This window comes from Triticum dicoccoides, chromosome 6A (assembly GCF_002162155.2).
Source record: "Triticum dicoccoides isolate Atlit2015 ecotype Zavitan chromosome 6A, WEW_v2.0, whole genome shotgun sequence".
Taxonomy (NCBI): domain Eukaryota; kingdom Viridiplantae; phylum Streptophyta; class Magnoliopsida; order Poales; family Poaceae; genus Triticum; species Triticum dicoccoides.
Genome location: NC_041390.1, coordinates 240,334,289 through 240,358,119, shown reverse-complemented (window position 1 = coordinate 240,358,119; position 23,831 = coordinate 240,334,289). Strand labels below are relative to the sequence as shown.

At 47.7% G+C, this 23,831-nt stretch overlaps 1 protein-coding gene across 9 annotated transcripts in view; it reads right to left on the bottom strand.

Annotated features, from left to right (window-relative positions):
* Window positions 1-7,026: 7,026 nt before the first annotated feature.
* The window catches only part of LOC119316709 (probable magnesium transporter NIPA2), a 57,712-nt gene continuing 40,907 nt past the window's right edge, over window positions 7,027-23,831 (bottom strand). For 5 of the 9 annotated variants that reach the window (XM_037591074.1, XM_037591075.1, XM_037591072.1 and 2 more), the window contains one exon: window positions 7,069-7,492. In XM_037591074.1, coding sequence (XP_037446971.1) covers window positions 7,283-7,492 — 210 coding nt within the window. In that variant the 3' untranslated portion in view covers window positions 7,069-7,282. Of the gene's footprint in view, window positions 7,493-23,831 lie in introns of all 9 variants that reach the window. The other 4 variants (XM_037591080.1, XM_037591078.1, XM_037591079.1 and 1 more) reach the window with 3 other exon arrangements.

The window sequence follows — 23,831 nt, the reverse complement described above, 5'->3', positions numbered from 1 at the left end:
ACCCCTATGCCTCGGCCATAGGCTCTATAATGTACGCCATGTTGTGTACCAGACCTAATGTGTGCCTTGCCATAAGTCCGGTAGGTAGGTACCACAGTGATCCATGAGTGGATCACAGGAAAGCGGTCAAAAATATCCTAAGTACTTGAAGAAGAGGACTAAGGGAATGTTTCTCATTTATGGAGGTGATAGATAGCTCATCGTAAAGGGTTACGTCGATGCTAGCTTTGACACTGATATGGATGACTCAAAGTCTCAAACTGGATACGTATTTATTTTGAATGGTGGAGCAGTCACGTGGAGTAGTTCCAAGTAGAGCGTCGTAGCGGGATTTACATGTGAAGCAAAACATATAGCTACTTTGGAAGCAGCGTAGGAAGGATTCCGGATGAAGGAATTCATATCCGATCTAGGAGTGGTACCTAGTGCACGGATCCAATGAATATCTTTTGTGACAACACTGGTGCCATTACCATTGCCAAGGAACCAAGGTTTCACAAGAAAACAAAGAACATTAAACATCGCGTCAACTCCATCCGTGATTACATCAAGGAGGGAGGCATAGAACCTTGCAAAGTACATACGAATCTGAATGTTGCAGACCCATTGACTAAATCTCTTCCACGAGCAGAACATGATCAGCACCATAACTCTATGGGTGTTAGATTCATTATGATGTAAACTAGATTATTGACTCTAGTGCAAGTGCGAGACTATTGGAAATATGTCCTAGAGGCAATAATAAAGTAGTTATTATCATATTTCCTTGTTCATGATAAATGTTTATTATACATTCTAGAATTGTATTGACTGGAAACTTAAATACATGTGTGGATACATAAACAACACTATACCCCTAGTGAGCCTCTTACAGACTAGCTCATTGATCAAAGATGATTAAGGTTTCCTAACCATAGACATGAGTTGTCATTTTATAATGGGATCACATCATTAGGAGAATGATGTGATGGACAAACCCAACCATAAGCTTAGCATCAGATCGTATCGCCTAGTTTATTTGCTACAGCTTTCTTCATGTCAAGTATCTATTACGTAGACCATGAGATCACACCACTCACGAATACTGGAAGAATACTTTGTGGGTTATCGAACGTCACTTCTTAACTGGGTGGTCATAAATATGCTCTATAGGTATCTTGGAAAGTGTTTGTTGGGTTGCATGGATCGAGACTGGGATTTGTCGCTCCTGTGACGGAGAGATATCTATGCGCCCTCACGATGATAAAACATCACAAGAATCTTCCAAGCATGTGACTAATGAATTTAGTTACAGGGATCTTGTATTATGGAACGAGCAAAGAGACTTGCTGGTAATGAGATTGAACTAGGTATGGAGATACCGACGATCGAATCTCGAGCAAGTAACATATCTCAGGACAAAGGGAATTGTATGTGGGATTAACTGAATCCTTGACATCGTGGTTCAACCGATAAAGATCTTCATTGAATATGTGGGAGTCAATACGGGCATCCAGGTCCCTCCATTAATTATTAATCAGAGAGGACTCTCGGTCATGTCTACATGTTCTCGAACTCATAGGGTCACACACTTAACGTTTGGTAATGCTAGCGTGGTATTGGGAAATTAATAGTGGTGAGACCAAATGTTGTTCGGATCCTTGGATGAGATCCATGATATCACGAGGAGCTCCAGAATGGTCCAAAGGTACATATTTATATATGGGAAGTCATATTCAGGGTTTCGGAAAAGTTTGGGAATTTTTAGTAGAGTACCGCGAAGGTTCTAGAAGGTTCCAGGGGTTCCACCATGGGGCCCAATGACCCGAGAAGGTCCCACATGGACCGAGGGGTGGGGATACAGCCCACATGGTTGGCCGCACCAATCCCCAAGTCCCATGTCATTTAAATCTAGAGGTAAGGTCTTATCTCTCAAGTTAAAGGCTTGAATCTAGAGATAAGATGTTATCTCCAAATTTAAAGGCATTTCTTCCTTGTGGCTGGCCCCAGGAGGGTTTTGGATGCCCTCCCCTGCCCCCTAGACTATATAAAGAGAGGGGAGGCACATGGGGGAAGCCACCTTCCACCCTTGGCCGTCGTCTCTCCCAACTCCTCCCATCTCCTCGTGTAGACAACTTGCCCTACATGGTGTGGACTAGAGGATGAATTTGAGCTACTAGATCAAGATATGAATTCCGGAATTGGGATATGGCTAGGGTTTCGGGATGGTGGAGGGATGTGGAGCTAGAGGGGTGCTTTTGGAGGGGTATGGCTACAAAATGGAGAGGGGGAAACCCCAGAAGAGTGGGAGGAGGCTCCTCAAGGTGAGGGGTCTTATATAGGAGAGGTGGGATGCTCTGATCCGTCGGATGGTGATATGATGGCTCAAACAGGAAAGGGAAGAAGGTGGAGATAGGTGGGATATGGTCTATATGCACTAGGTGGCCTCGAACCAATAACAGTTTTATTCGCAAATATTTATCATTTAGAACGACTAATACCACTTGCATATTTGAAGTTTTGGGTAGCAACGACTAATGCCGCTTGCATATTTGAAGTTTTGGGTAGCATACGGACTCCATTTCGATGAAACTTGAAACGTAGCCTCACTAAACAGTTCTGAGACCGCATAAATCATACCAACTATATGGAGGCCGTTTGGCATATACTTAAAAAAATATGCATTCATTTAATAGACGGAGGGTTTGCGTGATGGTGACAGCTAGGCTTATGCAAAAGATGTGAAATAATTTGTGTACCCCCATAATACTACAACGAGGTCGTGTTTGATTGTTCGAATCATAGTCTCGATCCAAAAGATCTCAAGAGAGAAGGTGGCTTATTTATTCACCATTTAACTAAATGGTGAAATAAAATATTCAAGATAATTATTTAATTAGGGAAACCAATTTTAATTAGGGAAAAACTTTGGGATGTTACATTGGCGAGCTGGTCATTGAGTGTGGATTCCCTGGTCGAGTGGGAGGCCTTGTAGGTCCCATGGTTATGATATTTGCATGGGTCGCTCATGATCTCCTTGTAGGTGCGTCCTGGTCACCTTTCCTTGCTCTCCTACTTCTTCTTCTTGGTTCCAGGCTGGATGGCCTCGTTGGTTGCTGCAACAAGGTCTGAATCTTGTTCTTCCTTCCTAGTGGTCCTAGTTGTGGTTTTTGTTCCATCCTCTTGAGCCCTCGCCATCAACGGGCTCCTGGGTGTCCGGTATTGGCATCGGGCGCGGGACGGTGCTGGCAGTTCTTTTGCTTGTGATGTAGTCATTGGTGGCCTTCATGAGTTGTGCCACCATGGTGAGCCTTCCATCAGCCTGCTTCTTATAGAACTTGTGATGGAGGAAGGGGTCCTGATCACAATTGATGAAGGCGTCTATCACCTGCTAGCCGATGACCGTCGTGAGAGTGTTCCTTTTCTTCATGCAGCGTGAGATGAAGTTGCAGACGATTTTGTTGTCGCCTTGGATGTAGTTGTGGAGTTCATACACGCTCTAGGGTGTTGGTATGTGCCCCCAAAACTATTGAGGAAAGCCGTCTCGAAGTCCAACCAGGTGCGGATGGAGCTGGGTGGAAGCCCATTGAGCCAAGTACGTGTTGAGCCCGTGAGGCATATGGGTGCGTAGCGTAAGGTGTTCCCTAAGCCGTAGTTCTCCATGCCGACTACTTTGAGGTAGTCGTTGAGCCAGTGGTCTGACTTTGATTTGCCGGAATATTTTTGGACACCTCATAGTTGTTGTCGTAGTGTGCCATCTCGTAGGATCGGAGGTGATCACAGAGGTCGGGTGGTGACTCAGGCAATCATGCACCAGTGGAGCCCATAGTGGGAGGGGTGCCAGGCTCCGACCTATGGCGGAGATTGCTTGTTGAGGTTTCTGGCCTCCCCTATTGGTGTGGCCTCCAACATGGGGACCGAGGCATGTCGATTATCCTAGGGTAGGCGCTCCATAGCTGAAAGGACGTTGTTGGTGCTGGCCAGACACTGCATGTACTCGTTGATACTCTCCTAGAGCTCCATTTTGTTGTGGAGCACCCTTCTGAGATTTGTGATGATATTCGGGTTCCTGGTGTTTCATGGAGCATGTAGGCTGGTACCGTGGCAGCTTGGAAGCTGTGGGCTGGTGTTTGGAGCAGGGTGACGTCTGTGGGCTTGTTGAAGCCCATATCGGCCTCATAACCTAAGGCCATGAGGGCGCTGGTGGTTGCCGGCTGACGTCGTGATTGGCATCGCCTCTCGTTCGTAACTGTCTCAAGCCATCACGCCTCCTGCGTGGCAACATCCACCATGCCTTGTTCGAGCTGTTGTTGGGCGACTAATGTGGCTTGCCGAAAGGTCTCAGTTGCCTGTGTGGTGGGTCGCCCACTAGTATGGGGGTGCTGAGGAATCGCAACGCGTCTTAAGTGATGATGGGTTGCGTCATTGTTACACCGATGTGGCCAGGAATTCTGTCCCTAGGAGTAGCGAAGCCCATGGGCGGCACCGAGGGATGTTGGATGTGCCTAGATGGTGTCTGAGCGGAGGTGGGGCCAGAGTTGTTGATGGAGCAATGACTGACAGCTATGAAGCCAGAGGAGCGACGGGAGGCCCCTTGTGTGATGTTGCAGCCCTCATTGGTTCTGAAGAGGTCTCGGTTGGTGTTGTCACCATGACCAGTTGGAGAGTGATGGCTTGTGGGGTCTCGTTGTCATTCAATGTTGGTGCGGGAGTTGAGGCCGACTGGCTGTCTTCGGCCTCCATGGCTAGGGTCCGGAGTGATCTCGGCTTCAAACCCTCCACATCGGAGAATTGTATGACGTCGACTGTGTTGATGCTGCAGTCGAAGATGTGTCCGTCAATGATGCAGTCCTCTCGTATATGGTCTATGAAGCAGTTGTCGCACATCATGGCGACTAGGTGTGACATTGGGGCGAACTGGTGGTATTCCGTGAGATTGGCACAGCATGCCGACCACGGGGTCAGGGCCCAAGCCCCGATCATCAAACTCATTGGGGCCAGGGTCATCGCCTTCCGAGTCGGAAGTTGGTGGTGAGGACGTCGTGGAGCTTGACAAGTCTGGCCAGGCTCTAACGTCACCGTCAATCTAGTTGTGCGAGCAAGGGAGGCTAATGGGTTGATGTCGACCTGGCCCATCCCATCTGCAGTGAAGGTGAAGGAGCCAAAAGTTAGGCTTTCTCTTGGCGTGAGGCTGCCGAAAACCGGAGGAGGTCCGATCTAGGATCGACCTCCGGCCAATGCATCCTGTGCCTAGCGTGCCAACTAATGGTGCATAATTCCGTTAGTGCCCATGGTAAGGTAGCGGACGTAGCCGAGCGTACCAGATCAGAGGCCGGACGGAGAGTTTACCCAGGTTCGGGCCTCCGAGAAGGACTAATACACTACGTCTTGCTTTCTGTTTGTATTCATGGTGGGATAACTCATGTGGGGGAATACAATGGGAGATGGAGAGTGAGTCTACCGAGAGTATGGTTCTACGGATATACATGAGAATGAGAGCCCCTAGCCTCCACCTTATATAGATGGTGATGCTAGGGTTTTATAGAGGGAGTAGATCCAATATGCCCGCCGCCATATTGACTTGGGGACTAAGATGGTCTTTGGATGCATATTCAATCCTTCGGGCTCCTTCCTGTCGCCAGATCCTTGGTGGCCCCCTAGGCCCCGTGGTAGGCCTGCTGTTGGGCTCCCCTTCAAGAAGCCACCCCCGATGTATTCTGTCGTTGATGGCACTCTTCTTCGGGTTGTCAATCATCTGGTTGGTTCGCTTGGTTTCCTTCTGCTCATGTGGTTACAGGTGGAGGGGTCCGATTCCGATGGTTTGGGTCATTTGTTGCGGGGGTGCGGTCGGGTTTTCTCTCTACTCAAGCAAACGACGTATATATCACCAAAGAAATACATGAACAATGATCACCGTTGTTGTCTGTCATTAGTAAATACAACGTAAATACAAACGCAATACAAAGATAATCACTTGCAGACAGTTCAAGAAAAACATCTTTCAAATAGTTCGCCTAAGTTCTCATTGTATTTGTTTTTTGCATTCATAAAATATGTAGTTCATAAATTGTTTGACTTTAATTGGTCTTTCGGCAAGGACGCAACGGGTCATCTAATATGATGGATAAATTCGTACTATTCTAGAAAAATGTCAAATAAACTTGGAGCAAGATTTATTTTTCCTTAAAAAAATACATGAGCGGGATTTTGTTCCTCTAAATAGCAAAAACTTGTAGAGAAAATATCTCGTGGAACTATTTGAATGACTGCTATTACATAAAACTCATCTTATCCACTATTTGAATGAATGCGATTACATACATAAGAATCAACGTCTTAACTACTCTCTTCGTTTCACAAATATGCTCCCTCGTCACACAACATAAGAGCATTTTTAACACTACACAAATATACGTAGGATTTTCTAACTTTTTTCTGAATTAGATGTAGATGTTTGTTCTAGGGATCTATGAGGTCGATGTGGAATTCTATTTACTCAATTTAAGTTGAGTATTTGTTTCCCTCCTTTTCCAGCCAGGATCGTTAGTGCTAATGGTAGTCTGGATGCTGTGGAAAGAGCGCAACAACCGTGTCTTCCAGCGCGTGGCCGCCGTCGCCTCAGAGCTTTGTCATCAGATCATGTCGGAGGTCGGACTTTGGAAGATCTCAGGCGCGGTAGGGTTGACACACATTTGGCATTAGAGGCTCGGTCTTTCCCAGGGCGCTGTTTCTTCATGGTACCTTTGCGGCGGCCCTCCCGTAAGGCTATCACCAGCGCCATTTGTGGTGCTGCAACAACCTGTAAACGAACTCTGTATCGTCTGCTCTCCCTCTTCTAATACATCGACACACAAGTCTTTTGCGTGTTCGCAAAAAAAAATCCTGTATTTTCAATATCCATACAATCGAGTCCTTAGGTTTCCGAAATAGTGTAATAGAAAAAGAAGTGGTTCGAATCATTGCTATTTTACTCGGACCTATTCTGAAAAAGTCGAGGTATTTCGATATTGGGAAAGTCCATAAAATTTAGGAACATTAGAGTTCTCATTAAAACAAATTTCGTTTGGTAGTATCGTTTCCATTTATTTCTTATAATAAACTCTCTGCATAAATTTCAAGTCATGTGTAGTGAAGACTATATTCATACACTTCAACTATACAGGTAAAAGAGAAACATCTTTAACAAAATATGCTACTACTATACCAATATAACATTCAATCGGATTCCATGTGCTTGTTGTCTCAATGTTTTGGTACATGTTAGACGTGGAGCTGAAGTTAGGTAATAACTTGGAAGCAGGCTTCATCCCTGCACACAAATTTGATCAGGCGGCGGCGGCGGCGGTGGAGGTGGAGGCGTTGGTGCACTCTCCGCATGTCTATCTGTGCTGCTGGTGTTAGTCTTGTGAAGTAGAAAAGTCCCTGCAACAATAGTCACGAACCCACATAGTTGAGTAGCTATCTGTGTTGCACTCTGTGAAACCCAATCCTGAAATGGGGAAATAATCATGGCCTTAAGCCAGATAAAAATTATGTATACATATTACTTAAGAAAGGATCAATTTATTAATGCACATAATTATGCCAGGATATTGTTTATAGTACACGACTCATCAAGTAAAGAAGCAACCACTTCAATATTACTCCCTCTGTAAAGAAATTTAAGAACGTTTAGATCACTACACTACTCTAGTGATCTAAACGCCCTTATAATTCTTTACAGAGGGAGTACAAGATTAATCTTACAGGAGCACATAAAATGTCGCATATTTCCACTATCTACGTGTTGTGGAGATGGGCTAGAGGCGTACATATGCAAGGCAGTGACTACATTATCGGATTATTCCATGTGTTGGTTATGAAAGCCTTAGGCACGGATTTTTATGGTTATTTCTACTTGCCGGCTATCGAGACGAGGGGTGGCATCTTGGTTGCTTGGATTAGTCGCACAGTTTGGATGAGCAACGTCCACTTATCGGACAATTGTGTGACGTCTCTGGTCTCCCCCTCCCTTGAAGACCATTGGTCGGTGGACAAGGTCGCTTTGCTCGAAGAGATGCGAGATGTCCGACTAGGCCACTAGGTCGTCATTTAGGGACTTAAAAGATGCTCTACCGTGACGAGGACAAGAGCAATGACAACCTCCACCGCTTCATGGTGAGGAGATTATGCCGTTTCCTCAATGATTGCAAACTTAAATAACTTTACTGAATCAGCACCAGGTTATAGACGAACAACTCCACCTTAACGCTACAAAGTGTACATCACTAGTGTTGAAGAACTACTTTAACGTATTGCGCCACATATCGCTCTAGAAGCAACTATAGGCCGATATGGCAGCATGAGTGCAGTCCAAAACTCCTTAAACACAAGATCTAGTCCAAGATCTTAGATTAAAACACCAAGTTCTATTATAGGCAGTGAGTACAAAGGTTGGTTAGAAACTAGAGATCAGGACCTCTATTTAGGCCTTATACAATGCAAGGTGCTTAGGAGAGGTGCTTGAAGAAATAAACTAGGCTTTTCTTAAGCACCGGTGCTTATTTGTACAGGGTAGACGCTTAACTAGGCGTCTCTCCTGTAGAAATAGGCACTGGTGCTTGAGAAAATTCGGTTTATTTTTCTAAGCACCTCCCTAAGCATCCAGCATTGTACAAGGCCTTATAGGGCCTTAACAAGCCTTCACATCTTAACTTCTACTTATAGCTGAAGACTCTGGAAAACATTACTTAAGGTTCAGCCTCTACTCATAGCTAGAAGACTCTAGAAACATTATCTATCGGACAAGAAAACAAATACAACAACTTGTGTTCTACCCGATTTTGCGAATACTTTTGAGATTGAATGTGATGCAAGTGGAACTGACATAGGCAGCGTGCTTATGCAATCAAAGCAAACAAGCAAACCATAGGGGTGACCTGATCTTCACGAACTGGAGATGGATGCGGGGAAGAACATAAGCAGAGGAAAACGCTCAACAAGGACAAGATTCACAACCAAACACACTTCTCATAACCAAAAGTTAACATAGGCGGTACTTCTTGATCCAAACACAACAAAGGAAGATGGAAACCAAAAGATAGTTCATCTCTTTTTGACCACGAAACCGTAGAACAATAGTTCTACGGTATATTTTCATTAAAAAGTAAGTATGTACAAGCAAAGGAAATAAAGGGAAAATACATGGCATCTACCCAACTCCAGTTTTTTCTAACATGATGAAATATTATCTGTCGGGGCTTATGAGAGTAGGGAACTTATCCATTGCTCAAGAGCGGCAACGTTCTTCTCTTTAGTTCTATACTTGACTAGAGAAAGATCTTGGTATAAACCCTGCTTCCAGGCATCTATTCCTGGGGGGACATTATTGAAGATTTTCCCATTCCTTTGCATCCAAATGTTCCAGCATCCCATAATCACAATGTCCATGGCAATCTGGGTTGGAAAGCATTGCTTTAGGAAGATGGTATCATCAAAAGCAGAGGCACCTCTGTGTCTGTTTGGAGCAATAGAATCCCAGCAGGAAAGGGCAAATTGGCAATCTCAGAGGAGATGTAATGATGTTTCCTCAACATGATCTTGGCCGAGGGCACATTCATAACTCTGAAGCAAGAAAGTTTTCCTTTTGAGCAGGCTTCTGGAGCTAATTGTCATGAAGTAACAGCCAAAAGAAGATTTTGTGCCTTATTCTGCTGGCCGCTTTCCATAGATCTCTGAACAAGTGGTGAGTGTCAGAAGGTCCCATCAGATGTTTGTACATCTTACTGACAGAGAAAATACTAGATTTTCACTTCCAAGAATCATTAGAATTTCCCAGGTGTTGCAAAATGGGTGTAATATCATTCAGTTGCTGGAAGGCAATGGAGGAGAGTGGAGTATGAAATTGCTGCATGATATCCAATGACTGTTTATGTGTGCAACTGAACATTGGCCATCAATTACGAAAGAGTGTAATTCAGGATATTGATGTGCCAGGGGGTTTTCGTGGCAATTATCAGTCCAGAACAAAGTGGTCTCTCCAGTGCCCACTGTAGAGTGTGCCACTTCCTTGAAGAGAGGAATTAGCTTCAAATGTGCTTTCCACCAAAAAGAACCTTCCAGTTTGCCTTGAGGTGGATTGGTGGTGTAGTAAGATTCCCACAGCAAATTGACCCAGGGCAGATTTTGCTTGTTGAAGAATTTGTACAGATTTTTGATGAGCAGAGTTTTATTGTGCAGTTGAATATCTACCACTCCTAGTCCCCCATGAGACTTAGGTTTGCAAACTGTCCCCCAGGAAATCATTGCTTTTCTAGTTTCTTCAGAACCAAATTTTCTCCAAAAGCAGTGCCTAAGGTATTTATTAATCTGATCAATTACTCCCACTGGCAAGGCAAAGGCAACTCATGAAGAATGTTGGAAGGGCAGAGAACACTGATTTAATCAATTGTAGTCTTCCATCATAGAAGATTAAAGTTGAACAGCCAGATATTCTTCTCTCAATTCTTTGCAGCATAGGACAGAAAACTTCAATTTTCAGCTTATTGACACTGAGGGGCAATCCTAAGTAGGGAAAGGGGAAACTTCCTTCCTTGCATTTAAGTATGCTAAGGATATCACCCATTTTGTGAGATGCCACATTGATTGGAATCACAATGGATTTGTTGTAGTTGACTTTGAGTCCAGTTTGGGCAGTAAAATGTGCCAACAGATTTTTTATCAGCATTAATTGCACGTCCTTAGCAGGAAGAACCATAATGGTATCATCTGCATATTGGATTACAGGGAAATCAGGACAACTGTTTACTTGTAATGGAGGGGAGATTATCCTTTTCCTCATGGCTTCATTGAGGATGGACTGAAGCAAATCAGCAACCAAAACAAATAGGAGTGGTGAGAGAGGATCTCCTTGTCTGACTCCCCTCTTGCAGTGAAAAACTTTACCAGGTATTCCATTTAGCAGCACAGCAGATGTACCAGATTTGAAAATCATATCAATCCAGTTTATCCATCTCTTCCCAAAACCTTTGGCTGATAGGATAACAGTATGGGATCGATCTATTGCTCTCTGAAGTAGTAGCTGTTACAGATCGAGTACATGGAGCGGCGCTCTCGAATGGGGAAAACAGGAAGAACTAGGGTTTGTGAGGGATTAGGTAGCCGCCGCCGACTCGTGCCGTGATCCACTGGATGTCGATGCCGTCTCGCTCTCCCCTTCAAGTAGCTGCGCCAGTGGGCTTCAGTTAGCCTACGTTGGCCCGAAGATGCGTGGGTTGGGCTTCTTGGGCCTTGACGACCGTGGCGCCTGGACGACGCGGTCGCTGTTGTTGCTGGCTTGTGGCCCTGGCTGGTCAGGGGGGTTGACATCCCCCTCTTCTTGAGTAGAGGCTTGTCCCCGAGCCTCCGCGAGCGGGAAGCGCTCCTGGAGACTGGCCTTGTCCTCCCACGTGTCGCCCAGCACCTCGGAATTGGACCAACGCACGCGCACCTGCTCGCGCATCTTGCCCTTCGAGAGCCTCCATCTTGACTGAAGAATGGCTACAGGAACTGCAAGTTCGTCAGTACACTGAGGCAATTGAGATTCGACCGTCATACCCGAGTGCATCACGCGGCGTAGCAGAGAAACGTGAAACACCGGGTGAATCGTTGCTTGCGGAGGGAGTTGAAGCTTGTATGCAACTTCGTTGATCTTGGCTATGATCGGAAACGGGTTGTAGTACTTGTACGCCAGCTTGTGATTTGCTCTTGGCGCGACGGAGGTTTGGATGTAAGGTTGCAGCTTCAGGAACACTTGATCACCCACTTCGAACGTTCGAAATGAGCGCTTCTTATCTGCCTGACTCTTCATCACCTGCCTTGCTCTATTCAGATGCTGCTGCAAAAGTTCTTGTACTGTATCCCTTTCTTCGATCCACGCTTTGAGTGCTGGCACGGAATAGGTGTTCTCGGCTGTGATCCCCCAGTGCCGCGGCTCGTACCCAAACATGGCTTTGAAAGGTGTCATCCCTATAGCCGAATGATGAGAGTTGTTGTACCAGAATTGAGCTAGCGGAATCCAGAAACTCCACCGTCTTGGGCATGCTTGCGTGAAGCATCGTAAGAAAGTTTCCACACACTGATTAACCCGCTCGGTTTGGCCATCTGTCTGCGGGTGATTGGCCGTGCTGAGCCTGAGCTGAGTGCCTGCGGCCTTGAACAATTCCTGCCAAAAATGACTGGTGAAAACCGGGTCACGATCTAACACAATAGCTCCTGGTAGTCCATGAACCTTGTAAACTTGTTGGATGAAAAGCTGGGCTACTGATGCTGCTGTATACGGGTGGGCTAGAGGCAAAAAGTAGCTGAATTTGGTCCTTCTATCGACGATCACCAACAGGCAGTTGAACCGGCTTGGTTGGGGAAGGCCCTCCACGAAATCCATGGAGATCATGTCCCAAGGCTTGGTAGGGATTGGTAAAGGCAACAAGAGCCCGGGTGAAGCCGCTCTGTCCGGTTTGGCTTGCTGACACACCGCACAGCACTGCACGTAATGTTTAATTTGTATCTTCATCTTGGGCCATGCGAAAAGACGTCTGATATGTCTGTAAGTCACCGGGAACCCTGAGTGACCTCCGACTGGGCTATCGTGGAAAGCTTGGATGATGCGCTGCTGTATGTGAGTTCCTCCTCTCAGCCAAATTCTCCCTCTGAACCGGATAATGCCTTGCTGCAGCTGAAACCTGCCCTTGGGATCTTCACGCACGGCTAGTTGTTCCAAAAGCTTCTGAGCATGGGGGTTGCTGTTATAGCTGCTGAGGACGTCTTCCAGCCAACTGGGTTGACACGATGTGACCATAGCTAGAACTTCTGTTTGGTTGGCGCGCGATAACGCATCTGCGCCGTTGTTTTCAGCTCCTTTCTTGTACTTGATGCGATACCTGAGTCCCAAAAGCTTGGTAAAGGCTTTCTGCTGCCATGGAGTATTCAATCGTTGCTCTTCTAGGTGGGTGAGGCTTTTTTGGTCCGTGTAGATGATGAACTCCGAGTGCTGAAGATACGGGCGCCATTGGTCCACTGCTACGATGATAGCCAGGTACTCTTTCTCGTAAGTGGACAGGCCTTGATATCTCGGGCTGAGTGCCTTGCTCATGAAGGCGATGGGGTGTCCCTGTTGCTGCAGAATTGCCCCTATGCCTCGATCGCACGCGTCTGTCTCCACTGTGAACGGCTGATCAAAATTGGGTAAAGCCAACACCGGAGCTGTGATGAGTTGTTCCTTCAAGACTTGAAAAGCCGTTTCTGTGATAGAAGTCCAGAGAAATGGAACCCCCTTCTTCAGTAAATCGAACAGTGGCCCCGCAATCACTCCGAAATTGCGGACGAAGCGGCGGTAGTAACCTGCCAGCCCCAAGAAACTGCGGACTCCCTTGACATCTTGCGGGGAGGACCAGTTGACCACTGCAGCTATCTTGGACGGATCCGTGGGTACCCCTTGTGCGCTGATGACGTGGCCCAGGTAGGCTACCTTGCTTTGCCCAAAAGCACATTTGCTGAGCTTCACCTTCCATTGGTCTTTGCGAAGCAGTTCCAGAACTTGCCTCACATGGCATTTGTGTTCCTCTAAGGTGGCGTTGACATTGGCCTTCAAGATATCTAGGATGGTTTGGTGCTCTATTAAATCAAAGGCTTTTTCAAAGTCCAATTTCAGGATGAGTATTTCCTCTTTAGATTGCTGGCATTGGTGAAGATAGTTCATCTCCATGGGATCTTGAATTCGTAGAGGAATCTTCTCCACAAGGGAGGTCTTGAACTTCAATAGAGTTTCTCCACAAGTGGGAGGCCTTAAACTCACTTGAGGATATCCCATTGGGTAGATAAAGGAGCAAAGCTCTCTAAGTTTGTGTTCTGAACTTTGTTAACCCTAGAGAGGAGGTGAGCAGAGCCCTTTTTGTCCCGCATTCAAGGATACTATTGCGAAGACCTCTATTTATAGGGCTTTAGGAAGCTTTCACATCTCAACTTCTACTTCTAGACAGATGACTCTAGAATACATTACTTACTTAAGGTTCAGCCTCTACTCATAGCTAAAAGACTCCAGAAAGATTATCTATAGGATAAGAAAACTAATACAACAAGCAATGACTTATGGACCAGCTTGTCTAGATTGGAGTAGAAGTATGTAAAAGTCAAAAAGGTTTTGACTTCTGTTTTTCTCTCTTTAATTTTCTCTAATGTTTCTCATCATTCTCCCGTGGTTGTTGGGAAACCAACCTCGAGTTGTCTTCATAAAGGGCTTGCTCTGGGTGGTAGAGAGTCAAGTCTACAACATTGAATGTGTTAGATATACCCATCTTGCTTGGAAGATCGATCACATAAGCATTATTGTTTATCTTCCTCGGAATAGAAAAGGGCCCATAATTTCATGCCTATGCCTCCCTTTAACACCTAAAGGCGGTCTTTCTTTCCGGAGGTATACCATCACCAACTTAGAATGATTTCGACCTCTTCTGCAGTCAGCTAACTGTTTATACTTCTGATTATGTGCTTCCAAAACCCTACGATCTTCAAATAGTTCAGTGTAGTTATCAGCAGAAGACAATGCTAATTTTTGGTTTCCCCTTGATGGTAGCTTCATCAGGTCCATGTCTTGAAACTTTAGTGCAGATAATGGAGAGGACTCCTTCATGTCGATCTATGCCTTGTGTTGTTGCAGGAGAACTCGAAAAGAGATAAAACCAAATCCCATCGTCCCTTTCTTCCTCCACATGCAACGGATCAGATTACCCAAATATTTGTTCACCTCTTTAGTTTAACCACATGTTTCTGGGTGGGCAGTGCTAGAAAATTTTAATTCAGTGTTGAATTGCTTCTACAAATTTTAATATTTGGAAAAAAGAAGAGACTGCCTTATGGCAGAGATCGAGGGACAGGAAAATCTTAGAGGGGGATAGGAACAATGCCTATTTTCAAGCTCTTGCTAACCATAGACATAGAAAGAACCATATTACTGAACTGAACAGCCCAGGGGGGGTGGTTACTTCCACCAAAGATATGCTTGATGTGGCTACTTCCTTTTATAAGGAGTTGTTTGCTTTTGAACCTAGATTTCTGGGAGGTGGATGAAATGGTTTGTGATGAGGAAAGAGAAGCCCTAGAGAGATCTTTTTCTGAAGATGAAATCAAACAAGCTATAATGAGTTCTTTTGCCAGTGGTGCTCCTGGCCCTGATGGCCTTTCTTTTTTATTCTACCAAACTTTCTGGGATTTAATTAAAGAGGATTTTATGTGGATGGTTAGAGATTTTGAGATTGGTGTTCTAGATATGTATAAGCTGAACTATGCCATCATTACCCTCATTCCTAAAGTTCCTATGGCTAGAGATATGAAAAACTTTAGACCTATTAGTTTAAGCAATTGTGTTGTTAAAATTTTCTCCAAGGCCATGACCACTAGGGTCTCCCCTTTGTGTGACAAACTTATTTCATCTAACCAAACTGCCTTTATTAAAGGTAGGTTCATTTTGGAAAGTGTGGCTATCGCTCATGAGGTCATTCATGAGATTCATAGGTCTGGTTCCAGTGGTTTAATCCTTAAGCTAGACTATGAGAAAGCCTATGATAGAGTAAGTTGGGATTTTCTGAAGGAAATGCTTCTTTCTAGAGGCTTTGGCAGTAAATGGGTGGGGTGGGTGATGTCTACTATTCACCAGGGGACATTCCAGGTCAGAATTAATGACACCAATGGCCCTCAATTTGCTGGTGGTAAAGGTTTAAAACAAGGCGACCCCCATTCACCCCTGCTGTTTAATTTGGTGGCTGATGTTTTTTCTAAAATGCTGCAGAAAGCTGTTAATAATAACTTGATATGTGGGCTTCTGCCTAATGCAATTCCTGGGGGAGTAGTCAGCCTGCAATATGCTGACGACACTATCCTGTTCCTTGACAATTCTGTAGTGTGCCAAGAACCTGAAGTGGATATTAACTTGCTTTGAGAAACTTTCTGGTTTGAAAATTAACTTTCACAAAAGTGACCTACATACTATCAATGTACCTAATCAAATGGCTAAGGAATTTGCTCAGGTGTTTTGCTGTCAGCTGGGGGATTTCCCCTTTAAGTACTTAGGTGTGCCTCTGCACTTTAAAAAACTTAGGAAAGAAGACTTGCAACCCATTATAGACAGGATTATCAAGAATATAGCTGGGTGGTTGGGGAGATTTCTCTCTTATAGAGACAAACTGATCTTGCTTACTACCTGCATTGCTAGTATCCCTACCTATCTGATGTCTATTGTTAAATTTCCTAAATGGGCCATTGACATGATTACTTCTCAGATGTCCCATTTTTTCTAGGGGAATGTGGGAGATACTCATAAATATCATCTTGCTAGCTGGGGCCTGATCTCCAGGAGGAAGGAGTATGGTGGTTTGGGGGTACCCAATCTTAGGGATTTCAATATGGCCCTCCTGGCTTCCCGGGGAAAAAGATTTTTTGATGATAGAGCTAGTGACTGGAAAAAGATTCTGGCTTACAAATATAATGTTGATAACCCAAACCTCTTTAGTACTAGAACTACCATGGGATCCCCATTCATGAAAAGCTTAGCCTGGGCTTTGACAGCAGCTAAAAACTTCTATAGGTGGATCCCTGGAGATGGTAAGACAATTGCCTTTTGGCATGACACGTGGATTGGGGATTGTTCCCTGAAAACTGCCTTTTGGGACTTGTTTGAAATCTGTCAACAACAAGAAGCTACTCTGGCTCAAGTGTGGGTTGGGGGTGAACTCCAACTAACCTTTAGGAGATGTGTGAATGGAGAAACTCTATCCAGATGGAGTGATCCTGTTAATCTAGTGAAACAAGTTGTTTTATCTGATTCACCAGATCAGCCTGTTTGGCGGCTGGAACCATCTGGTAAATATTCCGTCAAGTCTTTTTACAAACTGATTAACTTTGGAGGGATCACTTCTGAGATCAGAGATGATATATGGAAAATTAAAGTCCCCCCTAATATTCATGTCTTCCTTTGGTTGATCTATTACAATAAGAGCCTGACCAGAGACAACTTAGCCAAACGTAGACATGTAGAGGATAAGACTTGTGTCTTTTGTGAGGAATTAGAAACTATCCAACATCTGTTTTTTGACTGCATTGTTGCCAGGCAGGTTTGGGAACTGTTAGCTGAATGCTTTAAGATTAGTGTACCTGACTCTTTTACTGTATTATCCTCCTTCTGGAGGAAACGAAAACAATGTGAAGCTTTGAATATATCTGCTACTGCTGCCTTGTGGAGCTTATGGCGTTTGCGAAATGATTTTGTTTTTCAGGGGCGAAGATGGCGAAGTATACGCTGTGTTTTGAATCTACTGGGGGCAACAATCAGGCAGTGGAAAATCCTATGCTCAGAAAATCAGGGTGTGCTTCTCCTTCGGTGTTTAAAGCTGCTGGACTACCGAAGAGGGGAATTGCTTAGAATCGCCTGGAGCTGAATGGAATAAAAAGAGCACCCTGGACCCATAGTTGGGGCACGTCTGGCTAGTTGTCTAGGGCTAGCGTATGTGTTTTTACTGGCTATGCATCCATTCGTGAGACTTGTGTTGGAAAACACCAACTGTAATAGGGATAGTTGTTTGAACCCTGCTCATGTTCTCGTCTGTGACAGCTACTCTTTGGCTGTTGCCGAGCGCTGCTTAACAGTCTGTGTGTGTTGGTTTGCCTTGGCTTTCAATAAAAAGTTGGGGTGGAGGGAAACCCCTCTCATTTCAAAAAAAAAAGTGAGCCAAAATGCCGCAAGAAACTTGCTTTCACGGGCTAAGATGGTCATCGGAACACCTGAAGTCTGACCACTTCCCAAAAGAAAAGATTTGCCACATCATGAGCATCTAGTGCCTTGTGTCATGGAATGAAATGAGCCATTTTAGAGAATCCATCCACCACCACAAACACAATATCACTCCCTCGTCTTGTTCTTGGCAAACCCAAGACGAAGTCCATAAAGATATCCTCCCATGGAACGACAAGAATAGGCACAGGCATGAATAACCTTGTTTTTGGACTTGACCTTCGAAGGTTTGACATATGGGTCACTTCTGAACAAAATTCTTAGCATCTCTTTTTCAGAAAGGGCATCTTGGTGCATGTAGCTCCCGCTTACGCAAGGTTCGGGGAAGGGTCCGATCACTTTGGGTCTTTCGTAAGCAACCTTTCCCTACATTTCTGCAAGAGGCTGTTTCCAGTACTCGAACTGGTGACCTCGTGGTTACGAGGCAGCAACTTTACTGTTGCGCCAAGGCTCCCCTTCCCAGCATCTCTTCTTAGTTGTGGCCAAAAGTAATAAGCCTAGAGGTTAGCGATACATGGCCACTAAGATCACTTGAATGGAGCTCTCTAATCAGCTTGAAACGTAGAAACTTCTTTGGATGCATAGACGACCATTCTTGTAGAGATAGCCATCATGCACAAGATAGTCTTCACCTAATGGCTGGTCTCCACGCCCCTGCCGATGTCTCTAGCAGAGGTTCCTGGGTACTCCACCTCCACGCCCATGGTGCCGGACCCTGTCCTGGTCACGCCCCACCCCCCGCCACGGACCGGGACAGACCCGCTACTGTGCGCGGACCCCGTCACTCTGCAGCTCCTCCGGCATCTCCGCGCTCCTTTCCATCGCCCGCCCCGCCCACCTCCTCTCCGTCGGCCGTGTCTACGGTGGCGGCCTCGGTGGTTACCACTCCGGTGGCTGCCCACCCGCTGCTGCCGCGGACGACAACATACACCAAGCGTGGCAGGTTGACCTCGACGCCGGTGACGTCCTCGCGCCGCAGTGCTCGGATCGACGCTGCCAGGCCGGTGAGCAGCCCGGCACTGCCCATTCCTGAGCGGGCAGAGCTCCAGGCCGCGGTACGGAACCTCGAGCCAGGTACCACGGACATTCCTGCTACTACTTCTACTTGCTCGTTCTCCGCACTTGAGTCGGCTCCGCTCGGCCACCTTGCGAAGGTCGCGGCGGACTCGGCGATTGTATTTAGGGTAGAGGTTGCTCCCCATTTAGTCCAGATCGAGGCAATCCGCGCACAGGAAATCTTGGATGGGCAGTTGGCCGAGGCTCGGGAACACATGGCCAATCCTTCAACCATCGGGTCTCCTGGCCCGCCTCCCCACACGCGGCAGCACGGCCGCGGTTGTTGAGGTCCGCAGCCGCACCCACTCCCGCACCGCCGCCCTTCACGCCCAAAGCGCCTCTCGTGTCCTAGGGTCAAGCAGCCCCCCGATGACTCCTTGATGCGGACCCTTATTTGGAACATCCGCGGCTTCGGCCAAGATGGCCGTCGCCGCCAATTCGCTGAGTATATGCGTGACGAACACATTGACATCGTGTCCATCCAAGAAATCGTGCTCACAGAGTTCTCTCTTTCAGAGCTCGAGCGCTTGAGCTCTCACTTGTTTGCCTGGCATTGGCTCACATCTAGTGGGATCGCCGGGCACTCAGGTGGCATCCTTTTATGCGTGAAGGATGCCACCTTCGAGGTAGGTAGCATGGACCGAGGATCGAGCTCTTGAGCTGTCACTTGTTTGCCAGGCATTGGCTCCCATCTAGTGGGATCGCCGCTCACTCGGGTGGCATCCTTTTAGGCGTGAAGGATGCCACCTTCGAGGTAGGTAGCATGGACCGGGGTAAGTTCTACGTCATCATGGAGCTCTTTGAACGGGCGGTTCACTTCAAGTGGGAGGTCATAATCGTCTATGGTCCTGCCGACCACAGCCGGTTCGCCTCCTTCCTCAACGAGCTTATGAGGAAGGTGTCGGCTACCCAACTCCCGGTAGTGGTGGACGGCGACTTCAACCTCCTCGGCTACGCGGAGGATAAGAGTAATGACCTAGTCAACTATCCTCAGATGCAAATGTTCAATGACTGCATTGCTGAGCTCGGCCTCCGAGAGTTAGATAGGGTTGGTGCCAGATTCACCTGGACCAACCGGCAGGTAGACCCGACCCGCTCCGTCCTCGACCGGGTCTTGGTCTCGCCAGAGTAGGAGCTTCGCTTCCCCCTTGCCTCCCTCCGCGCCATCACCCGTATCGGCTCGGACCATGTCCCCCTTCTCCTATCCTCGGAGGATGAGCGCCCTGCCACCCCCACCTCCTAGAATCCGCTTTCAGACGTTCTGGCTAAACCAGAATGGCTTCGCCGAAGCCGTTCGGGATAGATGGGTGGAGGCACGTCTCTCCCCACCATGCCCTCTCGGTTGTCGACGATTGGCATTTTTGTGCCGAACGCGTGAGGCAGTTTATGAAGGGATGGGCACGAATCTCGACCGCGACTTGCGGGAGCGCAAGAAAGCCATTCTCAAGTCCATCCAGGCCCTTGACCTTCAGGCTGGCTCGGTTGGACTGGCCCCCAACAAGTGGTTGCTGCGGTATGACCTTGAGGATCAGCTCACGGTCATTTACACGGACGAGGCATATTGGCATCTTCGTGGGGCACAAAAGTGGGTCCTTAAGGGTGACGCCAATACGGCTTACTTCCAAGCCATCGCCAATGGCCGTAGGCGGCGGAACACTATCCCTTTGCTCTGGGATGGGGTGACCCTCCTGCAACACCCGGCAGACATCCGGGCCCATGTGGACGGCTTCTATAAAGCCCTCTTCTCCTCTCCCCTCGGGGAGACCTAGCTTTAGCGGCAAATTTCTGGAGTGGCCACCAGTGCGTCTCTGCCGCGGAGAACGCTGCCCTCACGGCACCATTCTTTAAGGAGGAGGTCTGGACTACTATTAAAGGCATGAACCCAGCATCCGCCCTGGGCCCCGATCGACTCCCGGTTAAATTCTTCCAGACATTCTGGACTGTGATCAAACGCGAGGTGATGGCCCTCTTTGAGGAGTTCTATGTAGGCGCCATCGACCTTCACCGCCTCAACTACTGGATCATCACCTTGATCCCCAAGGTCCTCAAAGCCTTCGACATCCGGCAGTTCCTCCCGATCACAGTGATCAATGTGATATTCCGCGTCCTAACAAAGGGGTTCACCAATAGGGTGTCTCCTCTGGCCAACCGAATCACCCACCCTGAAAAGTTGGCTTTCATCCAAGGGCGGTACATCTTGGACGGGGTCCTTGTCTTTCACGAAGTCCTCCACGAAGTCCGCATCAAACACCAGAAGGCCGTCTTCCTGAAAATCCACTTCCACAAAGCATATGACACGATCAGCTGGAACTTCCTTCGGGAAGTGTTGCTCCGGAAGGGGTTTGACGATCGATGGGTCACCCGGGTCATGCAGTTGGTCTCCTCCGGACAAACCGCGGTCAACATCAACGGCGAGATCGGTCCCTACTTCCCCACCCTCTGTGGGGTTAGGCAGGGGGATCCTTTCTCCCGGTTCCTCTTCAACATGGTGGTCGATGCATTGGCTACCATCCTAGACAAGACGAAGGCCGCGGGACACATCCGCGGTATAGTTCCTCACCTGGTGGGGGGACATGGTGTGTCCCTACTCCAGTACGCAGACGACGCCATCATTATGATGGAGGGGTCCACGACGGATATCACGATGTCAAATTCCTCCTACTCTGCTTCCAGCAGATGTCGAGCCTTACAATCAACTTCGCTAAGAGCGAAGTGATGGTGATGGGCTATTCCCCCGCGGAGAGCCAGAGTATAGCCAGCCGACTCAACTGTCAGTTAAGCTCCTTCCCCACCACCTAGCTGGAGATTCCCATTAGTGACTCTCGGCTCTCGTCGCGGACTTGAGACCTTCAATGCTCAAGCTCCATCACCATATCGAGCCCTGGCAGGGTAGATGGCTGTCTAAGGCAGCACAGACGATTCTCATTAACTCATCCTTGTCCAGCCTACTCCTGTTCATCATGAGCTTCTACAGCTTGCCTGAGACGCTCCACCATGAGATCGGCACGGTCCAAGCACGTTTTTTCTGGGCTGGCGAGGGTGATAAGCAGAAATATCATATGGTGCGTTGGACCGACATCTGCAAACCTCGGGACCAAGGCGGACTCGGGATCATGTCCTCCAAACGGATGAACATTGCTCTCCTGACACGTTGGCTATGGCGGATCGCCAATGGGGAGGGTGGGCTGTGGATGCATATCATCCAGAACAAATACCTGCGCGGCCAGTCGCTCGCCTTCTGCCAGCGGTCTAGGGGCTCCCAGTTCTGGCAATCTATCATCCAGTTGCTCCCGGTCCTCCGCATCGAGACCTCCATTACAGTGGGCACAGGGACCGCCACCCTTTTCTGCTTTGACAGGTGGGCTAGGGATGCCCCCTTCGCGGCTCGTTTCCCGGACATGTTCTCCATCGCGGTGGACCCTCGGGTCTCAGTTGAGGCGGCCCTTATTGACTTAGGGCGCCTCACGTTCCAGCGGCCACTTGGGCCCCCGAAAATAGCCGCCTGGCACGAGCTCCTAGACGTTGTGGCGCTCCACGAGCCGGATGGAGCTGGCGCACGACCGCCCATCCTGGTACCTAGAGCCCTCGGCCAAATTCTCCATGAAGTCCCTATACCGGGCCATCGCTGCCACTCCTGGACCCGCGCCCCTAGAAACGATCTGGTCGATCAGACTCCCTCTGAAGATCAGGATCTTCCTATGGCAATGGATCCGAGGGCAGGTGCCTTCTGGTGTGGAGGTGCTGAACCGGAATGTCCCGGGAGATGGGACATGTCCCTTGTGTGGGACGGAAGAAGACTCAAACCACATCTTCTTCTCGTGTGTCTCCGCCCAGTTCCTCTGGAGTTGCCTACATGAGGTAGTCATTGGTCGTTGGTGTAACACCTCTTCGCCGAGCTTCAGGCCTCGCCCCCAGTGCGTCACCACATTAGGTGGCTGGCCATTGGGGTCCTTGCGTGAATGCTATGGACGGTTCAAAATAAGCTTGTGATCCAGCGTGTTCCTCTTCGACGTGCTGGTGTTCAAAATGTGTGGCTACTTGCAGCTTTGGCGGCCGCTTAGCTGCCACCAGGACCAGGACGCCATCAACACTATCATTGCTGATCTTCGTGCGATGGATCTTCGCTTGGCGCCGCCGCTCCCTCCGCCACCACCTGAGCCAGATTAGCATCTTCATTGTAGTGCCTCCTCCCTGTCTTTTATTTTCAGGGCTTGTTGAGTTGTGCCCTCAGCAGAACCCTTCTGTACTATTTGTCGTGCTACCTTTATGTGTGTGTGTGTGGACCTGTGTGGTACTTTGTGGCTGTGGTGGTTTGCTTTATATATAAAGCAGGGCGAAAGCCTTTCTCCGTAATGGCTGGTCCCTGATGTGCTTTACCCAAACATGAACAAAGTCTTTGTCGTCCTCATACAACTCCTTTGCTTAATATAAACCCTAGCTAGTTTCCCCTCTAAAATTAGTGATCTGATTTGGGACACACCGCGTCTTCACCGACAACAGCGAGCCGATTTCGCTCCCGGCAGTTTCCTGGTGCCAGGACGCGTTAGGAAAAGACAGACAATAAGGGAGGGCCTTGATTAAGCGCCGCTAGATCTCGAACATCAGGGGTCCTGAGCCCTCAGACCCTTAAGCGGTACATCTAGGTCTAGCATATGGTGCACGGGGTATTGTTTTCCACTTCGCTAAAAGTCCTCCAATGGTGATGGACACCGAGGGGTCATTACACGTGCAAGAGCTGCTATGAAGCCCTCTTTTAGAGAGCGGTCGGTTGGAGCTCTTAGAAGTAGACAAAGTCCCAGGCTCCCTCCGGGGTCAGGTTATTCATGTGGCTCACCTATCAAGACCATTGCTAGATCGCTGAGAGACTGGCGAGACGATGCCTGCAAAAAGCACCAAGTTGCATGCTTTGCGACTAGTTAGAGTAGACAATGGCCCACCTCCTCACAGGTTGCTCTTTTTCATGCACGGTATGGCAGGAGGTGCTTTCCTAGATCCGATT